This window comes from Astatotilapia calliptera, chromosome 19 (assembly GCF_900246225.1).
Source record: "Astatotilapia calliptera chromosome 19, fAstCal1.2, whole genome shotgun sequence".
NCBI lineage: Eukaryota > Metazoa > Chordata > Actinopteri > Cichliformes > Cichlidae > Astatotilapia > Astatotilapia calliptera.
The window spans coordinates 5,083,461-5,103,181 of NC_039320.1; the positions used below are offsets into that span (position 1 = coordinate 5,083,461).

General features: G+C 44.0%; 2 protein-coding genes across 3 annotated transcripts in view; one reads left to right on the forward strand and one right to left on the reverse strand.

Annotated features, from left to right (window-relative positions):
• LOC113011575 (protein NLRC3-like) overlaps nucleotides 1–5,795 on the reverse strand; it is a 46,989-nt gene extending 41,194 nt beyond the window's left edge. For both annotated transcript variants that reach the window (XM_026151120.1, XM_026151121.1), the window contains exons 1-5: nucleotides 5,770–5,795; nucleotides 5,508–5,657; nucleotides 5,288–5,401; nucleotides 2,056–2,132; nucleotides 148–1,939 (exon numbers count right to left, since the gene is read on the reverse strand). In XM_026151120.1, the coding sequence (XP_026006905.1) occupies nucleotides 148–1,939; nucleotides 2,056–2,132; nucleotides 5,288–5,340 (1,922 nt within the window). In that variant the 5' untranslated portion in view covers nucleotides 5,341–5,401; nucleotides 5,508–5,657; nucleotides 5,770–5,795. The remainder of the gene's footprint in view (nucleotides 1–147; nucleotides 1,940–2,055; nucleotides 2,133–5,287; nucleotides 5,402–5,507; nucleotides 5,658–5,769) is intronic.
• Nucleotides 1–19,721, forward strand: part of LOC113011577 (NACHT, LRR and PYD domains-containing protein 12-like) — a 382,413-nt gene that overhangs the window by 81,336 nt on the left and 281,356 nt on the right. The gene's annotated exons all lie outside the window — the stretch shown is intronic.

Genomic DNA, 19,721 nt, shown 5'->3' on the forward strand with positions numbered 1-19,721 from the left:
CAGCGTCTGAATGACCAACAACAGCAGCAGCAGCAGCAGGTTTAAGAAACTCAAACTAATGAGAGTCATTTAGTACTGTGTATATCTGAAGAACTAAACTACTAATCTACACTAATTAATGATGTTAATGATCACATCTGGACTCACCCAGCCTTTCTGCAGTTCCTCACAGCTGGAATCAGTCTCCGTCGTCCCCGCTCTGATGTTTTGTACTTCTGCAGGTCCAACTCACCCAGAACCTCCTCTGACATCTGCAGCATGAAGGCCAGAGCTGAGCACTGGATGTCAGAGAGTTCCTTCTCTGATCTGTTCTCTGACTTCAGGAACTCTTGGATCTCCTGATGTACTGAGAGGTCGTTCATCTCCATCAGACAGTGGAAGATGTTGATGCTTCTGTCAGGAGAGATTTCATCACTGTTCATCTCCTTCAGGTTGTTGATGACTCTCTGGATGGTTTCTGGACTGATCTCTGTCTGACCCAGCAGACCTACTAAGAGTCTCTGGTTGGACTCCAGACAGAGGCCATGAAGGAAGCGAACAAACAGGTCCAGGTGGCCATTTTCACTCTCGAGGGATTTATACATGGCTCTGTTCAGGAAATCATCCAGAGATGATTTCCAATAAGTTTGTCCCAGAAGGTTCCTCAGCACCTTTGTCTTCCTGTTGGTGAAACAGTGGAACATGTAGACAGCAGCCAGAAACTCCTGAATGCTCAGATGAACAAAGCAGTAGACTGGTTTCTGGAAGATCACACACTCTCTTTTGAAGATCTCTGTACAAACTCCTGAGTACACCGAGGCCTCTGTCACATCCAGACCACACTGCTCCAGGTCTTCTTGGTAGAACATGATGTTTCCTTTCTCAAGATGTTCAAACGCCAGCCTCCCCAGCTTCAGAAGAACATCCCTGTCAGCCTCCGTCAGCTCCTGTGGACTCGTCTCACGTCCCTCATGGTACTTGTTCTTCTTCCTCTTTGTCTGAACCAGCAGGAAGTGTGAGTACATGTCAGTCAGGGTCTTGGGCAGCTCTCCTCTCTGCTCTGTAGTCAACATGTGCTCCAGAACTGTAGCAGTGATCCAGCAGAAGACTGGGATACTACACATGATGTGGAGGCTCCTGGATGTCTTCATGTGGGAGATGATTCTGCTGGACAGCTCTTCATCACTGAATCTCCTCCTGAAGTACTCCTCCTTCTGGGCGTCAGTGAAGCCTCGTACTTCTGTTAGCCTGTCAACACATGTAGGAGGGATCTGATTGGCTGCTGCGGGTCGGGAAGTTATCCAGACGAGAGCCGAGGGAAGCAGATTCCCCTGGATGAGGTTTGTCAGCAGCTGGCTGACTGATGACTTCTGTGTGACATCAGACAGCAGCTTCCTGTTGGTGAAATCCAATGAAAGTCTGCTTTCATCCAGGCCGTCAAAGATGAACAAAAGCTGAGAGACAGCCAGCTTCTCTGCTGTGACCTTCTGTAATGTTGGATGGAAAACATGGAGCAGCTCCAGAAGACTGTACTGCTCATCTCTGATCAGGTTCAGCTCCCTGAATGAAAGCAGAACCACCACACTGACATGTTGGTTCTCCAAGCCCTCTGCCCAGTCCAGAGTGAACTTCTGCACTGAGAAGGTTTTTCCAACACCAGCCACGCCGTTGGTCAGAACCACTCTGATGGGTCTCTGTTGGTCAGGTAAGGCTTTAAAGATGTCCTGGCACCTGATTGGAGCGTCATGGAGGGCGTCCATCTTGGAAGCTGTCTCCAGCTGCCTCACCTCATGTTGGGTATGAACCTCTTCACTCTGTCCCTCTGTGATGTAGAGCTCAGTGTAGATCCTGTTGAGGAGGGTTCTACTTCCTGTTTCATCACTTCCTTCAGTCACACGTTCACATCTCCTCCTCAGACTGATTTTATGTTCATCTAAAACCTCCTGCAGACCAACATCTGCTGAAAGAAAGAAAAACAATGAGACTAAAGAGAAAGAAAACTCTTCAATGTCTGAACAACAGAAGAAGTCCAGTTTTCAGAAATGAGTCCATCAGCAGACAGATGTTCAGTCTTACTTTGTACACAGCTGCTCTGACTGGCTGTCTGCAGTCCAGCTCTGCTTCTGGATCTTTCTCCACACTGTGCAGAAGCTCTGATGGTGACACAGAAAAGTCAAAGTGGAGATACTTCTGTCCACCTTTGATTAGACTCATTATAAAAAGGAAAACAAAGTTTGAACACAGTCATGTTTCCAGTTCACTGACTTACATTTATTCCATGGACACTCACTCTAACCTGAACCACAGCTACAACCCAACATTGTTGAGGCCTCATCCCCTCCTTTCCTGACTGTAGAGGTTAAATATGCAACAACCAACAAATAAAAGAATTTGGTTCATTTCAAAGAAATTCAAGTAAAGTAACCGTAGTAAAGGAGACAACATTGATGGTGGGATTATTTGAAAGATTTGCTTTAGTCACGTCACAGAAACATATAACAGAAACTCTTTCAGTGTTATTCATTAATAAATTAACAGATAAACTGTGAAGAAGAAAAAAACTGAGATTTAAAGGAGAGAGTGAGCTCTGGGATAAACTGCTCGCTTCACGTCCTTCTCAGCTCACAGACACTCATCCTCATATTTTCCTTTAACATTTGATGGTATAATTCATCTGAGTTTACACTTTATCTGCATAAATACAGAAAAACAGACCCAAACACTAGAAACCATCAGTTTCACCATGTAGAATATATTGTTGTTTCCTTGCTTTTAATTCAGAGAAAAACTCTGATTTGGATTTTCTCTGTTCTCTTTGCCACAGCCCATCCCAGCAGCAGCTGAAGCAGCTGACTGTCACAACACTGAATAACACTTTAGGAGGAATTTCAGAGGTCAGTAAAGCTCCAGTTTCAACATCAGTTAATTAATCATAGTTAATCATAAATGTGAACCTGGCTGGCACACATGTTAATGTTAGCCATGTAAATATTAGCAGTTAGCTGAGGCCACAAGAAGAAGAGGCCCTAGAAGAACAATGGATGATAAGATTAGATTTTCAAGACTAGGCAGAGACGTGTTTTCCTTTACTGTCTCTTACAGAGGAGGGAGCAGATACCAGACGAGGTCACGGAGGTACGGGGAGGATTCGCAGCAGACAGCAAGACTGCCACGTCCATGCGAGAGAGCGATGGCTACGATAATCTCTGTTTTTGTCTCCCTATATAATGTTGTACAGCCCATTTGAGGGTTAACACAAACATTAGTCCTTCTACTTAAGTATGTTTGACACTTTGTTTACGCCTAAATTAACTTTATGTCACGGTCTGGCTAGGGCAGATCGTATGTTGCAGGGAAGGACTCAAGCGCAGACCGAAATGAGATATGAATAACAAAACAAGCCGTTTATTAATGCAAGAAACGAGGGTACAAATATAATAGGGAATCGATGAAAACTAAACAATGATCTAAACTGGGTGAACTAAAACGAAACATACAAAACTCTAAACATAACGAACTGACAGGGATACCTGGAGCGGAGACATAGGAACAACGGAGCAATACAACGGGTGAATACAACGGACGACCTGACAAAGAAAGACTGAGAGCACACAGACTAAATGGACACAGGAGGACAATGAGGGAAGTGGCAACACATGGGCCCAGCTGACACATGAACATAATTACGTCACAGGGGGAGAGTAACTGAACATGATGAACACAGACACACCAGACCTCTTCACAATAAAACAGGAAACACAGTGAGATATAGACATGACAACCTGAACTGAACAACATAAGCCACATACATGAAATACATGAAAAGCAGGGGAGACTTAACATAGTGGAAACACGAGGGGAAAATAACTAGAAACATCTAGGCATGATAGACTAAACATAGTGGGAACACGAGGGGTAAAAATGAACTGGAAACAACTAGGCATGATAACGATGAACTTAGGAAACCTGAAGGCTACACAAACTAAACACAAAACGTTGGGTCAGCAGACCCAGGATCATGACACTTTACTGTTAAAGAGTTTTCATGTTTCTGTAATCCACCAGTGTGCTCATGCTTTTTTAAGTGAAAAGAGATTTTTAATGGTCAAATATAATTATGTTTGTTATTTGTGGATTTTAAATGTCCTTGACAGAGACAGATGATAATCATTATCCTGCACTGTGGTTTCAGGTTTGGTCGAGCTAGCACAAAGAATGGCTATGTTGAACTTCCTCCTGGGATCCACACTAAGAAGTGAGTCCAACATTAGCAGGGTCTCTTTCCTTTATCTGGATTCACTTTAGCATTCACAGTCACGTGAAGCTTGTTATTAACTCGATAAGTCAACCCAGGGTTTCAGCTGAGCGCTCACATGAAACACATGGTGTTGGCAGCATCTGATCAATCATATTCATGGAGACGTGTATCAGCAACAGAGCAGCTGAGTTTGCAGAAGGAAGTCAAACTAAACCACAGGAACAATATGAGGAGATTACACACATAATAAAATACTAGCAGTAACACAGCTGCTGCAGACAAATCAGTCGTGTGATCGTGTGTGAGAGGAGAAGGACTGTAAAGGAGTTTGGTGTTAAAAGCTCTATATGAATGTGGGAGACTTTGAAGGGCTTTAAAAAGGCCAATATACAATAAAAGGCAGCAAAACTGCTGAGTGTGAAAGTCACCAGACTTATCAGAGCTCTGTGATTAAGACCTGTAAGAACACCTGTTTGTACTTGTTGGCATTATATCAAACACACACGTATATTAAGCCTTTGTTTGAACTCTGGTTGAATTTGTTACTTTCAGACTGTGAAACATCACAGAGGCTGCAGCTGCAGATCTTTTATTCACCTGGAAAATTACTTTAAATGTTAGATGGAAAATGTATTGCTCAGTTTAACCAAAGTAAGAACAAGAATCCATAAACCTTCATAAAGACAAACATCTCCCAGAACATTGAGCTGCTGAAGTGTCACTGAAGGGAAAAACTATTTGTCCTCCTCCATCCAGCAACACCTGAAACACCTGAGTGGAAGCTCCTCCCTACACTGTGTTTGAAGCAAAGCACAAAGGAGACACCTGCTGGAGCAGCTGGAGTCCTACAGACACTCAGCCTCTTCACTACACAAACACCTCCTACAACATCCACTCTTTCCACTCTGACTGCTGTGTTTGTGGAAACACTCCAACACACACCGCTTCACATACCAACATAGAAATGTGTGAAAAAGAGCTGAGCTGATATTAAACATGAGGATTTATTCAAAAATACAGAGTCAGGAACAACATCTAGACACACATTACCTCTCAGCAGCAGAAGAACAGCCTTTAAAGTCAGCACCAAAATCCTTCGACATGTTGCTCTTTAAGGAAACACAGCTGGGTTCAGGTCCAGGAGATTCTGGCCTCTTATTGATCCTAAAAGAAAAACAATAAATGTAACAGCTTCATGAGACAGGAAGGAAAAACTGGAAATAATAAATTAAAGACATGATGAACAATCTCATAAAAATAATGTACTTACTCTTTGTCACATAACAGTCTTTTCTTAAAGTTTACACTGATATCCTTCGAGTCGTTGCTCTTTAAGGAAACACAGCTGGGTTCAGGTCCAGGCTCTGGATTAGTTTCAGGGTTATGTCCAGCTGAGCCTGGTACGCCCCACAGCTCTGGGCTTTAAAACAACACACACAGAGGTATGAGTGTGAATAATGATGGAGCAGTGATGTGAGTGCTGAGCTGTGACATGGAGAAGAGTCATGGACAGTTAGAGATGGTCATCTCACCTCTGAGCTTTGGTCTGGCTCTCATGTTCCCCACACAGAGTGCTTTTAGAGGGAGGGACTCCCTCCTCTCTGTCCTCACACTGATCCATGCTGCTCAATTCACATCAGCTCACACACACTTTCTACCTTCACCTGCAGAGGAAACACAAATCATTCATGTGCACATAAACCAAAATCCTCCTTTCCATCATGTGTGCTGTCCAAATATCAGCTGAATGCAGTCAGACAGCAGTGTGAGGCACAGGAAGCTGCCATCAGCTGCTCTACTTCTACTATCAGTCCACTAGATGGAGCCATGAAGCACACATGATGCATTCACTGACACACACTGATTCACTGTGACTGGAAGTTTAAGTACATTAAGCCTCCACTCATCTACATTGTGCCTACAACCCACTGCCCCCCATCTCCCACCCCCATCAACCTCCTGGGGCCAGGAATGATTGGAACTGAATTGGAAACGGGCGTAATCAAACATAAATCTGCTATTCTTATCCAACCTGTCTGCCTGGACACAGTTTGCTGACCGATCATGGAGCCTATGATTCGCTTGGACAACAACTTCATGAATGTGGAAATGAAACTGAGTGTCAGCTGAGTGTCGAGCAGAAGAGGAATCAGAGAAAAGTGACAGAGCTGCTGACTTTACAAAGAAAACTAAAACCATGTTGAAGAGATTAAACAGATAATACAAGCTAACAACAACACAGCTGCTGCAGACAAAACACATGTATGAGTGTGTGACAGGAAAAGCACTGAACAGAAGTTTACTATTAAAAATGCAGCATGTTGTAAAAAGTTTGGTCAGTGAGACTGAAAAATGGCTGCATGAGTTACTATTGTGAACAAACCCCTATAAGAACCCTGATATTACCTGAATAAGATCAAATCCTGATACGTAGTGCAGACCTTGGTAAGAGATACGGTCCAACTGGAATATAAACCTTTGGTGTGTTTAATCCAGTCAGTCTCTGAGTAACTCCACTCCTCTGCTTTCTGTTGGAAGAGAAACGAAAGTTTGTAGCACGATCCTTTTCCTCAGAGGCCTGTGTTGAATTTATATTACATCTAAGATAAAAAATAATTCACAAAGTCTGCTCTGTCCTCCTGTCCTCCCTGCAGTCTCTGTGAGCTCCGCAGAGTGATTATAAAGACCCGGAGCTCAGAGTTTCTCCAACACCGTGGTCAAGTGTGAGCCACGCCTGCCACCCGTTATCTGCCAAACTTGAGCTTCAACGCTAAGTTTTACGGTAGTGCTGCTTCTTATCCCTTTTTGCTGATCACACACATAACAACACAGATGATTTTCAGGAAGTTAACAGAAATTAAGCCACAGTGTCATTTGTTTTTCACTCAAGTTGTCTTTTCTTCTTAATTTTTCTGGTAATGCTTCTTCATTCATGATTCATTCAAATCTAAAATATAGTGGGGCAAAAAAATATTTAGTCAGCCACCGATTGTGCAAGTTCCCCCACCTAAAATGATGACAGAGGTCAGTAATTTGCACCAGAGGTACACTTCAACTGTGAGAGACAGAATGTGAAAAAAAAATCCATGAATTCACATGGTAGGATTTGTAAAGAATTTATTCGTAAATCAGGGTGGAAAATAAGTATTTTGTCATTCTGATTAAGATTTTCTAGTTCTGAGGTTTTGCTTTCTGTGTTCCCTCTGTACTGTGTTAGTATTGTGTCTCTGTGTTCACTTCCTGTTTTATTTCGACAGTACCATGTCCTATGTTAGTGTGTCTACTTTTGCTTCCCCTTGTCTGGTTATGTCCAATGAATCCTGCTGTGTCTCCTTTTTCTCATTCCCTGATGGCTCTTTTGTGTATATGAGCCCTTTGTTTTCTCCTGCTTGTTGCTGGTTCGTCTGTGTTGTCTCCCCGTGTCTCCGTTTAAGGTTTCAGGTTAGTTTTTTAGTTTTTTCAGTAGAGGTTATCTTAGCTTCTGCACAGGCCATCTCCACTGCACTTCACCGTTTCAATAAAGCTCACTCACTTCACAGCAGTGTCGGCATCTTGGGTCCTTTATTAAATTCAACATGGCTCGCCCCGCTAGCCGTGACATATGATGTGAAAACAATATCCAAAAAACATGAGGGACAAACAGGGAATAGTTTTAAGGTGCAGGGCCAACAAACTGAGTCTAGCCATGAACTCAGAGTTGATTGAATTAGCATTTTGAATTGGCTGATCTGAGTTACTTCAATCAAGTCTATGTTCACTTTGAGTTAAGACTAGGGATGGGTATCGAAACCCGGTTCTTGTTGAGAACCGGTTCCCACTGTTTCAATTCCTTGGAATTGTTTGCCATTTTTGCAAACGATTCCCTTATCGATTCCAGTCGCCCCGAATGACGTCACCACGTTGCGGAGCATCATTTACCCGGCAGGAAACACGGTACCTAAGCGGCTCAAACGCTCAAAAGTTTGATTATACTTTACGAGAACGGATGACAACAGGGTAACTTGCAATACTTGCAAAGTAGATATTTCATTTAAGGGAGGAAACACTGCGAATATGCAAAAGCATTTGCTCACAAAACACGCGATGACCTTAAATGAATGTCGTGTTTTTAATTCCGCTCCGGACTCGTGAATCTCAACCCAGCAGCAGCGGTAACGTTTGCACGTCCTCTCCCGTTAATGCGGCAGGTAAATAATCAACTAACAGTGCATATTATGTTAGCGCAATCTGCCTTATCTGCCATTACTGCCATTACTGTGCATTTAGGTGACCATGATGAGAGAGACAGAGTCTGGCTGGCGCTCGCTGGCAGATCTCGCTGCAGTCTACTGGTAGCGTCTCCTTTCAGGCCAGGACAGACGAATGTCACCGAGCAGTGACTCAGTTTGTGGTCAAAGGCTTGCACCCATTTGCCACAGCAGATGCCCCCGATTTCACTTTGGTAAGTGAATGTGTTTAATTGTAGGCAGGGACATTACTGGATATTCTTGTGTAATTGCTACAGAATAATTTATGTTACACTTTGTTATTGCTACAGGAGAATATTTATTTTATTATTTTACATTTACATTTTTTTTTCCTGGGGACCCTGTGACACCCATTTAAGAGCCGTAGGCTGTGGATCTCTTAAGATTTCACTGTTGGGTTTGTAAGGCCATGTTACTCCTAAATTTCTATCTTGTTCAAAGAGAAGATATAAAACAAACTTCTAAGCTAATCAACCTTAGTGTTTTCCTTTTTTAAACATAAGAATCGATAAAGAATCGGATCGTTAAACAGAATCGAAAATGGAATTGGAATCGTTAAAATCGTATCAATACCCATCCCTAGTTAAGATTATACGTGATTAATGAAAAAGAAAAAAGCCGTCATCAGCAACTGATTCTGATTTAGCAGGTTTTCAAATCTAAATGGTACCCATCCCTAGCTGGCTGTAGTTAAACCTTTACTTAAAAAGCATCCCTAGACCCAGAGGTGGGTAATAATGAGTTAAATTTACTCCGTTACATTTACTTGTGTAAGTTTTTGAAAAAAAATGTACTTTTAAAGTACCTTTTGGTACTTTAATGTCACACATGTTAATGTTAGCCATTTAAATATTAGCAGTTAGCTGAGGCCACAAGAAGAAGAGGCCCTAGAAGAACAATGGATGATAAGATTAGATTTTCAAGACTAGGCAGAGACGTGTTTTCCTTTACTGTCTCTTACAGAGGAGGGAGCAGATACCAGACGAGGTCTGGTATATGAATAATACTGGTATATGAATAATACTGGTATATGAATACATACAATGAATACATTGCAAAGTATTCACTGGGCAGCACGTAGTATGTAGATCATTGAAGGAAGAAAGTAATGAATTTGTGCACAAAGCAGATGAAACAGTGTGTGTGACTGTGTCTGACGTCACTGTGTGTGTGAGCCACAGAGAGGTGTGAAAGACAAACATCCAAACTCAGCCTGCAGTTCTGTTCTGTGATTCTATATTTGACTATCCATTGAGTTTGGTGTGCACTTCTGCTTTGTTCAGATGCAGGAGGTAGAGCTGGTCACCTACTGATTGGAAGGTTGATGGTTCGGTCCCAGGCTCCTCCAACCTGTGTGTCAAGTATCTTAGGCAAGATACTAACCCCAACTTGCTCTCTGATGGATCCATCGGAGTGCGAATGCACTTAGAAAACACTGAGTACAGATACAGTTGTTGCTCCTCCTCCACATGCTTACCTGCCACAGTTTAACTCCGCCTCTCAGACAGTCATGTCACCTGATCTGCATGTTTTGTTGTACGATGACGTCATCTTGACGTTGACGAGGAGGGCGAGAAAAACTAGTTTTGTCCTGCAGATGGCGATCTTGCACCGTGTTCAGAGAGCCGACACTTTGATGATGCTGGTCTACTCAACTTACTTTTAGCATGCGTTGGACTCTATATGAGCAGCTTCCACTCTGGTTTCACTGTTAAATACACTTGTTTGATTTCACGTGTAAAAGTTGGAAAATAAAGATTAAATTATTTGTTGGTACATTTTTTGCTTCATTTGAGGAATGAACTGTTAAGGTGGAGAAATGAATCAGGTTAAAATAGTGGTGCTTTAAATCACTGCAGATGTATAATGTAATTTAAAATGTTGATAATGGTTGTAGTGGGCTTGTAATGTAAATGTGGTCTGATTAAATGTGACATTGATGGTGACGCTGCATAAAACCTGGTAAAGCAGTTCTATTAGTGGGTCTGTGTGATCAGCATCAGTGGGTGAAGGTGAGGCCTTGACTAGTAGAACGTCATGTTGGTGTATGACAACACATGAGCCAACATCAGACTCCGAGCGCTATGATGCTAAAGATCAAAAGATCCAGTGTGACATCAAGCGTTACCTGGCAACAGAAGCCCTCATCTGACTTTATTGGAGGATATTTACCCCAGCAACACTGTTTAGTTTGATATGACAGATTAACAACATGCTGTGATATCCAGTTCATCTGTAATAGATACTGGATCTAATCAGTCAGCAGATATTTGATCACCTTATTTATAATTATACTAGAAACAAACACAACTGTGTTGGTGATTCATGCAAACTTGCATATCAGCCTTTTAAGGTTTTGTAGTATTGAGAACAAAGAGGTTGTGTTAGGGCTGAAAAGCCCGACTTGTTCTCCTCTGCAGGTCATCAAATGCACCACAGAAGTTTGTATTTGCAGAAGCCTGTATATGTTTGATGGCTTTATTATTCTCTGTTCAAAGACAATAAATGTGAAAAATGTCTCATGTAGTATCAGCGTCATTTAAAAATGACTGCAAACATTTAGAGAACATGTGCTGCTGTTTGTCCTACATGTCCAACACTGAACTAACCCTGAAAACGTGATGGCAGGTGGCAGATTGGAGTTCACATGAAATATCGGCTGCATGAAGACTGGAAAATATAGATGATAAAAATATGCAGCCAAACATTTGTGGACATGGATAAACTATCTGATCCAAAAAGCAGGAAGTGACACAGCTAGAAAATGAAAGTGTGTAACAGCTGAAGTCAAATGTAATGCAGAGTTGAATCTGCACTTGGATCCATCTGTGAAAGGTCCACATGTAGGGATCACATGAGTCATGATGTTTGTCAGTCCAGCTTGAAAACTCCATCTACTGTGGGCTACATATACTGGGCTGGTAGCTCCATAGTGCTGGAAAGAAACTATTCAATGTGCAGATTTTAAAATCAGAGGCTCTTCTAACACAGGAGCCATGTTGAGTTTAGATTCCAGCCGACCACCGGCAGTCTGAAATGGAATGAAGCCCATTGACAGCGAGCAGGTCTAAACAGGAATGGAACGCATCCATGGATAATACACAACTTTATTTGAAGACATCTGTAGCACTGCCTCAGTTCTGGATGTTTCCACAGACTCCTCTGGCCTCTGTGCACCTAAAGAAAAGGTCAAAGGTCAGCAGCACATGTAGTTGGGATAAGTTTTCATTTACAAACAACAGTCGCACTGTGACAAAGTGGAGGAGCAGTTGCAATGCTCTCCATTTGTCCCATATGTGTTTACCTTTTCTTGCACATTGTACACATTATTCTGTTTCTATGTATAGAGCTATGATTTGCTATTTGTCAAGTAACATTGCTTCACTCAGTATCCCGGGTTTGTTTGTGTAAGCGTTCTGTTGCCGGCAAATCAAGCAAATCAATTCCGCCCCCTGAGTTTGATGGGTGAGGCTGACAGATAAAATTATTTCAAGATGAGAGCCAGGCGCCAGGACTGCCAAAATGAAATAAATAAATATATCATTAAATAATTAATTAAACGTGTCAATAATTAATTAAATGTGTCAATATTTAATTAATTACATGTGTCATAACTATTTATTTAATTAATTAATTCCAATTTTAATTAATTATTGACACATTTAATTAATTATTTAATGGTGTATTTAATTAATTCATTATGGCAGTCCTGGCGTTCCATACATTTAACCTTCAGTTACTCTTTATATAGTTAGGTAGGAGTCAGACCATGTTTCTTTTTAGCTGAAAAACATTACACCAGGTAACCTGCAGTGTTGAAAATGTGTTTTCTGATGATGTTTGCTACCCTACAATCCGTCCTGCTCTGTAGTAAAATCAGCGAGATTTGACCGTCCTGTTGCTCCCATTGAAATGCATACAGCCTATTTAAAAGCTAAAACTTAAAATTGTCCGTAGCCTGCTGTTGTTACCACTGTCCTGTTTGAAATGGATACTTACGAGCTAACTGACTGGATCAGAATCAGAATCAGAAAGGGTTTTATTGCCAAATGTTGAGCAGGTTTACAACATTAGGAAATTGCTGCGGTGCTTCAGTGCAAACATACTGTCATAAATTACGCTTAAATAGACATGAAAATAAAAATAAGAATAAGAATTAAAAGTGCTACGTAGAAAGATATATACATGAGTGCAGGTGGTGATTAGTGCAAACATGGAATGATGCAGTGAACACAGCGTAGGGTCATGTGTTAGTGGTGGGAACAGTCATACGGTTATTGTTCATGTGTCCAACAGCAGAGGGGAAGAAACTGTTCTTATGGCGAGAGGTTCTGGTGCGAATGGACCGGAGCCTCCTGCCTGAGGGGAGCAGGTCAAACAGACTGTGTCCAGGGTGAGAAGGGTCAGCTGAGATCCGAGCTGCACGCCCCAGTGTCCTGGAGTGTACCACACAGTGATGGAGGAGGTGAGGATGGACTCGATGATTGCAGTGTAGAATTGCATCATCGTCCGTGTTGGCAGGTTGAATTTCTTCAGCTGCCTCAGGAAGTACATCCTCTGCTGGGCTTTCTTAATGACGGAGGTGATTGTGGGCTCCCACTTCAGGTCCTGGGTGATGGTTGTACCCAGGAAGCGGAATGAGTCCACAGAGGTGATGGGGGTGTCAGACAGGATGATGGGGGGGAGTGGAGCTGTGTGCTTCCTGAAGTCCACAATAATCTCCACTGTCTTCTGGGCATTCAGCACCAGGTTGTTGTGGCTGCACCAGGACACCAGACGTTCAACCTCCCTCCTGTAACCAGACTCATCCCCGTCCGAGATGAGTCCAATAACGGTGGTGTCATCTGCAAACTTGATTAGCTTGACAGACTGGTGGGTGGAGGTGCAGCAGTTGGTGTACAGGGAGAAGAGCAGAGGAGAAAGAACACAGCCCTGAGGGGAGCCGGTGCTGATGGTCCGGGAGTCCGAGACATTCTTTCCCAGCCTCACATGCTGCTTCCTGTCCGACAGGAAGTCAGTGATCCACTGGCAGATGGGATCAGGCACATTCATCTGGGAAAGCTTGCCTCGGAGATGGTCTGGAAGGATGGTGTTGAAGGCAGAGCTGAAGTCCACAAACAGGATCCTGGCGTAGGTTCCTGGGGAGTCCAGATGCTGCAGGATGAAGTGTAGGGCCATGTTGATGGCGTCATCTACAGACCTGTTGGCTCTGTATGCAAACTGCAGGGGGTCCAGGAGGGGGGCCGTGAGGGTCTTGAGATGGGAGAGAACTAGGCGCTCAAATGACTTCATGACCACAAATGTCAGAGGTCTGTAGTCATTTAGTCCAGTGATCCTAGGTTTCTTGGGGACAGGGATTATGGTAGAGGACTTGAAGCAGGCAGGCACATGACATGCCTGCAGTGAGGAGTTAAAAATGCCAGAAAACACTGGGGCCAGCTCGTTTGCACAGTGTCTGAGGGTGGCAGGAGACACACCGTCTGGGCCGGGAGCTTTTCGAGCATTCAGACTCTTAAACTGCTTCCTCACACCTGCTTCATGAATATGAAGAGTTGTGGTGGGACGAAGTGATGTGAAATCCTCTTTTGTGTGGGGTGAGGAGGGGGGTGTTGTAGGTGAAGTGTTTGAATGTGGTGATGGCTCTATGGAGGGGGGAGAGGTGGGGGAATGAGTGTCCAAAGTGCCTCTATTGTTGGGGCCGTTGGAGGTGTGAAGGCTGCCTGATGGCTCGTCAAAACGGCAGTAAGTCGTTGAGGGTGTTGGCCAAGAGCAAGTCATCAGTGGAGTGGGGGGTTTTAGGCTTGTAGTTGGTGATATTCCTAAAATCTTTCCACACAGAGGCCGAGTCATTCTCTGAGATCTGCTGCTGCATCTTCTCAGAGTGCTGATGTTTAGCAATGTCCACTACTTTAGTGAACCTGTACTTGGCCTCTCTGTAGCAGTCCCTGTCTCCGCTTCTGAACGCCTTTCTCTTTTCCAGCCACAGCTTTTTGAGTTTAGGAGTAAACCAGGGTTTGTCATTGTTATAACTCACCCTGGTGCGTGATGGCACAATGCTGTCCTCACAGAAGTGGATATAGGAGGTGACAGTGTCCGTAAACTCGTCCAAGCTGTTAGAAGCAGCCTTCATTGTGTCCCAGTCTGTAGACTCCAAACACGTGCGAAGCTCCTCCACAGCCTCGTTGCTCCACAGTTTTTTAGTCCTCACGACAGGTTTGGAGAGCTTCAGCCTCTGTCTGTACGCGGGGATCAGGTGGATCATGACGTGGTCAGAAAGTCCGAGTGAAGCGCGGGGCACCGCGCGATAGGCCCCGCTGATCGTGCCGTAACAGTGGTCTAATGTCCTCTCCTCTCTGGTCGGGCATTTAATATACTGCTTGTATTTGGGAAGCTCATGGCTCAGATTGGCTTTGTTAAAGTCCCCAAGAGCAATATTGAGAGAGTCCGGGAATGTCCGCTCCATGTGCAGTATCTGCTCCGCGAGTGCGCACTGAGCTGCCTGCGCATCTGCATCTGGCGGGATGTAAACAGCGGCCAGGATGAATGAAGCAAACTCCCGCGGAGAATAAAACGGTTTGCAGTAAATAAAAAAGTATTCCAGAGAGGAAGAGCAGTGCTGAGCAATCACTGTTACATCTGTGCACCAGCCACTATTGATGTAGAAGCAGACACCTCCACCTTTGGTCTTACCAGAGAGAGAGGCCTGCCGGTCCGCGCGAAGCCCTCCTGCTTGAGCGCCCAGTCCGGGATGTCCTCAGAGCCATGACTCCGTAAAACATAAGACACAGGAGGAGGCAAAGTCTCTGTTCATGCTTCTCATCAGGGCCAGCTCGTCTATCTTATTCCTGAGTGAGCGTACATTGGAAAGGAAGATCCCAGGAAGAGCAGTTCGCAGTCCGCGTCTCCTCAGACGCACGAGTGCGCCGGCTCGCTTTCCTCTCTTTCGGCGTCTCACTTTCCTGATCAGAGTCTGCAGTAAATCTGCCGCAGATGCGACAAATATTGGAAGTAAATGATGGGTTTAGATTTTGTTATTGTCATTTGTATTAAGAAATATTTAACCATATATGCTTAGAGGTGTATAATCATTTGTAGGTTGAAAGAATGTCTCATCCTAGAAGGTCTGTAACAGCTCTGTGTAGCATGAAGGGGGAGTGCGTTCACTCCCTCTACAGAGTGTTCCGGCATAGATTACACACCTCCTAGGAAAGGCCGTATCTTCTCTTGCTGATATATGGTATAGCAAACACACGTATATCTGTTTAAGTATAAGAGCCTTTTGTTCAGATGGACCGCTAGACTCCTGGCACCAGCTTTGGGGAGTCTTCACAGGGTCACATCTGGACCTCACACACACACACACACACACACGCACGCACGCACGCGCACACACACACACACAGTATTCTTTGTTCACATGTATACCTATGTAAGATGTCATATGTTAATGACCCTATGCATATTCATGTAACCACAATAAAAGGAGTGCTATGGGGAGCCTGGCTGAGAGTCTGACGGTGGTCAAGTGGTGGAACGACACTTGGCTCCAGGCAGGTCTCCCTCATGCATGGGTAAACCAGAGAACTTTGGTGCCTTGTGTCTTGCTTTTTGCTGCGTAGCAGATTGTCCTTAACGTTCCAGCGAGTAGGTTTATGCTACAAACCTATCATTAATTGGTCCTTCGAGAGCCGGATCCCTAGAGTCGACGTTCAACGAGGGGAAAAGAGACACACCGAAAGACTGACGTCAGCCAGGACTTATAGAGGTCCTGCAACAAAGTCCCGAGGCGTGAGAATTCGTCATCGGGCCGGTGGATTAGCCGTCTGTTTTTCTCCTCGATGGATGGCGATTGCCGGGATTCGGGACTGATGCTACTCGCAATAAGCAACACCAAGTAGGTATGTGAAAAATCTTAGCCACTGTGTGAGGCTGAGTTGTAAAGTCTTTATCACTGTGTGCGATAAAGCGTGTAGTCACTGTGTGCGACTATTCTTTGCCGCTGTGTGCAGCAAAGCACGCGTCCACTGTGTGAGGTTGCGTTGAAAGTCTTTGCCACTGTGTGCGGCAGAGCGCGCAGCCCTGTGTGAGACTGCGTTGAGACAGTAGGCCTATTTTGTGTTGTTGTCGTTGTTGTCGTCGTCGTTGTTGTTGTTGTTGTGTGAGTGCGTGCAGAGCAGAGCACGTGGTCTGTGACGTCAGCGGCTGTTGTTGTTATTATGGGTTCCCAAGCAACCAAGAGTGTGCCAGAGGGCGATGAGAAGTTTATGGTGAAATTTGCTCCCGGTAGCACAAAGTATTTAGGACATTGGCGCAAGAAATATGATTTTGAAGGTAAATTGGTTGTAGGACAATGTCAAATGTTAGTAGACCAGTTGACAGTGAAAGCAGCTTGTGCGACAGGGAAATTGAAACAGGAGCGAGAGTTATAACTGGCGTCCGCTAAATTGTGGTTAGAGCAGGCGCAGAAAAGACAGGAGGCAGTGAATGCGAAGAGAGCAGCTTTGCAGGCATTAGCTGTGAAACCTGAAGATGAGACGGTGCGGTCTACTTCAGTGGTGCTGACGTTAAAGGACCAACAGCGTAGAGCAGCATTAGAGAGAGAGAGAGAGGCCAGAGAGGAGGAAGAAAAGCAGGAGCAGGAGAAGAGAGAGAGAGAGGAGGAGGATAGAGTACGACAGGAGTTTGGGGATGCCGCAGCACAATATTTAAGCCCTTATAACACTAGATCCAAATCTAAAAGCCATGAGGCGAGTGCATCTGCTATGCCTGCCTCCCCTTTCCATGATACCTTTCCCATGGTGGAGGTCGCAAATCCCCATTTTGGTGTTGAGGATGACCGAAGCCGTGTTATTTGTGTTTACAGGCCATGGACTGAATCTGAATGTGCAGAGGCATGTAAAGATTTAGGAAACCCGTTGACTAATGTTGATGAATTTATCACCCGACACAAGCAACTCTGTTCCTCGTACCGTTTAAACGGTCAGGAAACAGAAGCCACCTTTAAGAAGTGTCTCACATATAACTGGGCTCGGGTGCGAGGCACCTACACAGGGAGGGATGGTAATACTATCCTACCCTATGGCCATGCAAATTTAAGAGGCCAAGTTGATGGGGTTTATGAGCGTCTTAGAAATACTTTTAAAGCTTCTGTAGATTACAACAAAATCGCCCAATGCATTCAGAAAGAAGGAGAAGATGTTCATGAGTTCAGGGCAAGATTAGAGGAAGTTTTCAAAGAACATAGCGGCCTTGAAGAGAGTGCAGAGAAGGCCAGCCCATATCAGCAGCAGTTAAAACATGCTTTGATGAATGGCTTTCATTCACCCATTGCTGATTTCATCAGAAAACAAAATGTTAGTCATAACACTGACGGGTCCGTTGAATGCATGAACTGGGCCCGCCATGCACAGGAAGTCATTAAAAATAAAAAAAAGAAGTCACAAAACTCTGAGGCCGCTGCTTTCTTAGCGGATGAAATCTTTTTCCAGGGACAGTTCAGACGGGGAAGAAATAGAGGCGGAGGTGAGAGAAGTAGAGGAAATTGGGGCCCTAAAGAGAAACGGGACAAGAGATTTGATAAATGTTATGAATGTAGGGAAACGGGCCATCACGCAAGGGAGTGTCCTGATCGCATGCCTGAAGAGTATAAACGCCCTGATCCAAGAAACCCTTATTATAATAAATGACTAGCACCTGTTGACACTGCTAACACACATACATGTACAAATGATCCCTTACTTTGCCAGAATTTACAACAGCCTGTGTTTCAAACTCTAGATTTGACTGAAGTATTGTTAAATTTGTCAGGGAAAGAAGTAACACCAGTTCGCACCTTAACTGTGCAAGGCAAAACTGTTCAATTTCTGTGTGATTCAGGTGCAGATAAAACTGTTTTAAAAGATCATGTGTCAGGAGTTGATCCTTCAAATGGCATAATTTATGTGAAGTCTGCAAATGGTCAGTTAAATCAGCATAGAATCTCTAAACCAGTGTGGATTAGAGATCCTACCACAGGAGAGGCAGTTCAGAGTTCAGTTGTAATATGCCCAACTTGTCCGGTGAACCTTTTGGGAAGAGATATGATGATGAAACTTGGAATTTCAATAATTCCAACATCCGTTGGGATGATAGCTGCAGGAAAAGGTGAAACTGCTGAGACAATGGTTCATCAGGACAGTGGGGATTTGCATTATTACTGGACACTTGACCTGTCGGCCTCCAGACCTGATCAAATAAACTGTAAACTGTTAGCTGCAGCTGAGGAAATGTTGACAACTAGCCATGACATACAGCCACCAGAAGACTTGCATGTCACACTGAGATTTAAGACCATGCCTGGGCCTGATGAGGCCTACACACATAAAGTGCTGAAATTAGGGCCACAGAGAATCACCATAAAAGCAATATATACTGATGGTGAAAACATGGCTGGATGTAGTGTGATCCTTTCTGAAGCTGCACAACAACTTTTTACAGGGCAAACACCACACATTTCACTGACAAAGAGTGGCACAGCTGAGTGGACAGACTTAGCATCTTTGGTGAGACAGGGGGAGAGTGTTGGAATGTGGCAGCAAGCTGGAGGGGGTTGGGAGACAGACATGCAGCACAGCATCTTTCGTAAAAAGCTGGGATGGGTGACACATACCTCACCACAAACACATTTAAAGGGGAGTGAGAATGACACAGCAGAATGATATGTTGTAGATGTCAAAGATCACCCGGAGCTTAAACAGGTCCCAGAGAAGCTCTGGTCTACAGGGAGGACTGATGTGGGGTTAATAACAACAGTGAGTCCAGTAGTAATAAAGCCCAAAACGTTTTTTAGGCCAAGAGTGAAACAATATCCCTTGAAGCCTGATGCAGTGGAAGGCATTAAACCAGTTATAGAGGATATGATTAAAGCAGGGATACTGGTTGAAGCTCCACAAGCAGTATGTAACACACCCATCTTCCCAGTTAGAAAGGCTGATTCACAGTCGTGGCGCATGATTCAAGATTTAAGAGCTGTAAATCAGGCAGTGGAGAGTATCGCTCCATGCGTCCCCGATCCCCACACCTTATTAAATCAGCTTAAACCAGACATGACACATTTCACTGTGGTAGATTTAAGTAATGCTTTCTTTTCCATACCAGTACATGAGAATTCACAAGGCTGGTTTGGTTTCACGTACCAAGGCAAAAAATACACATACACCAGATTGCCGCAAGGTTTTTGTGATAGTCCTACAATTTTC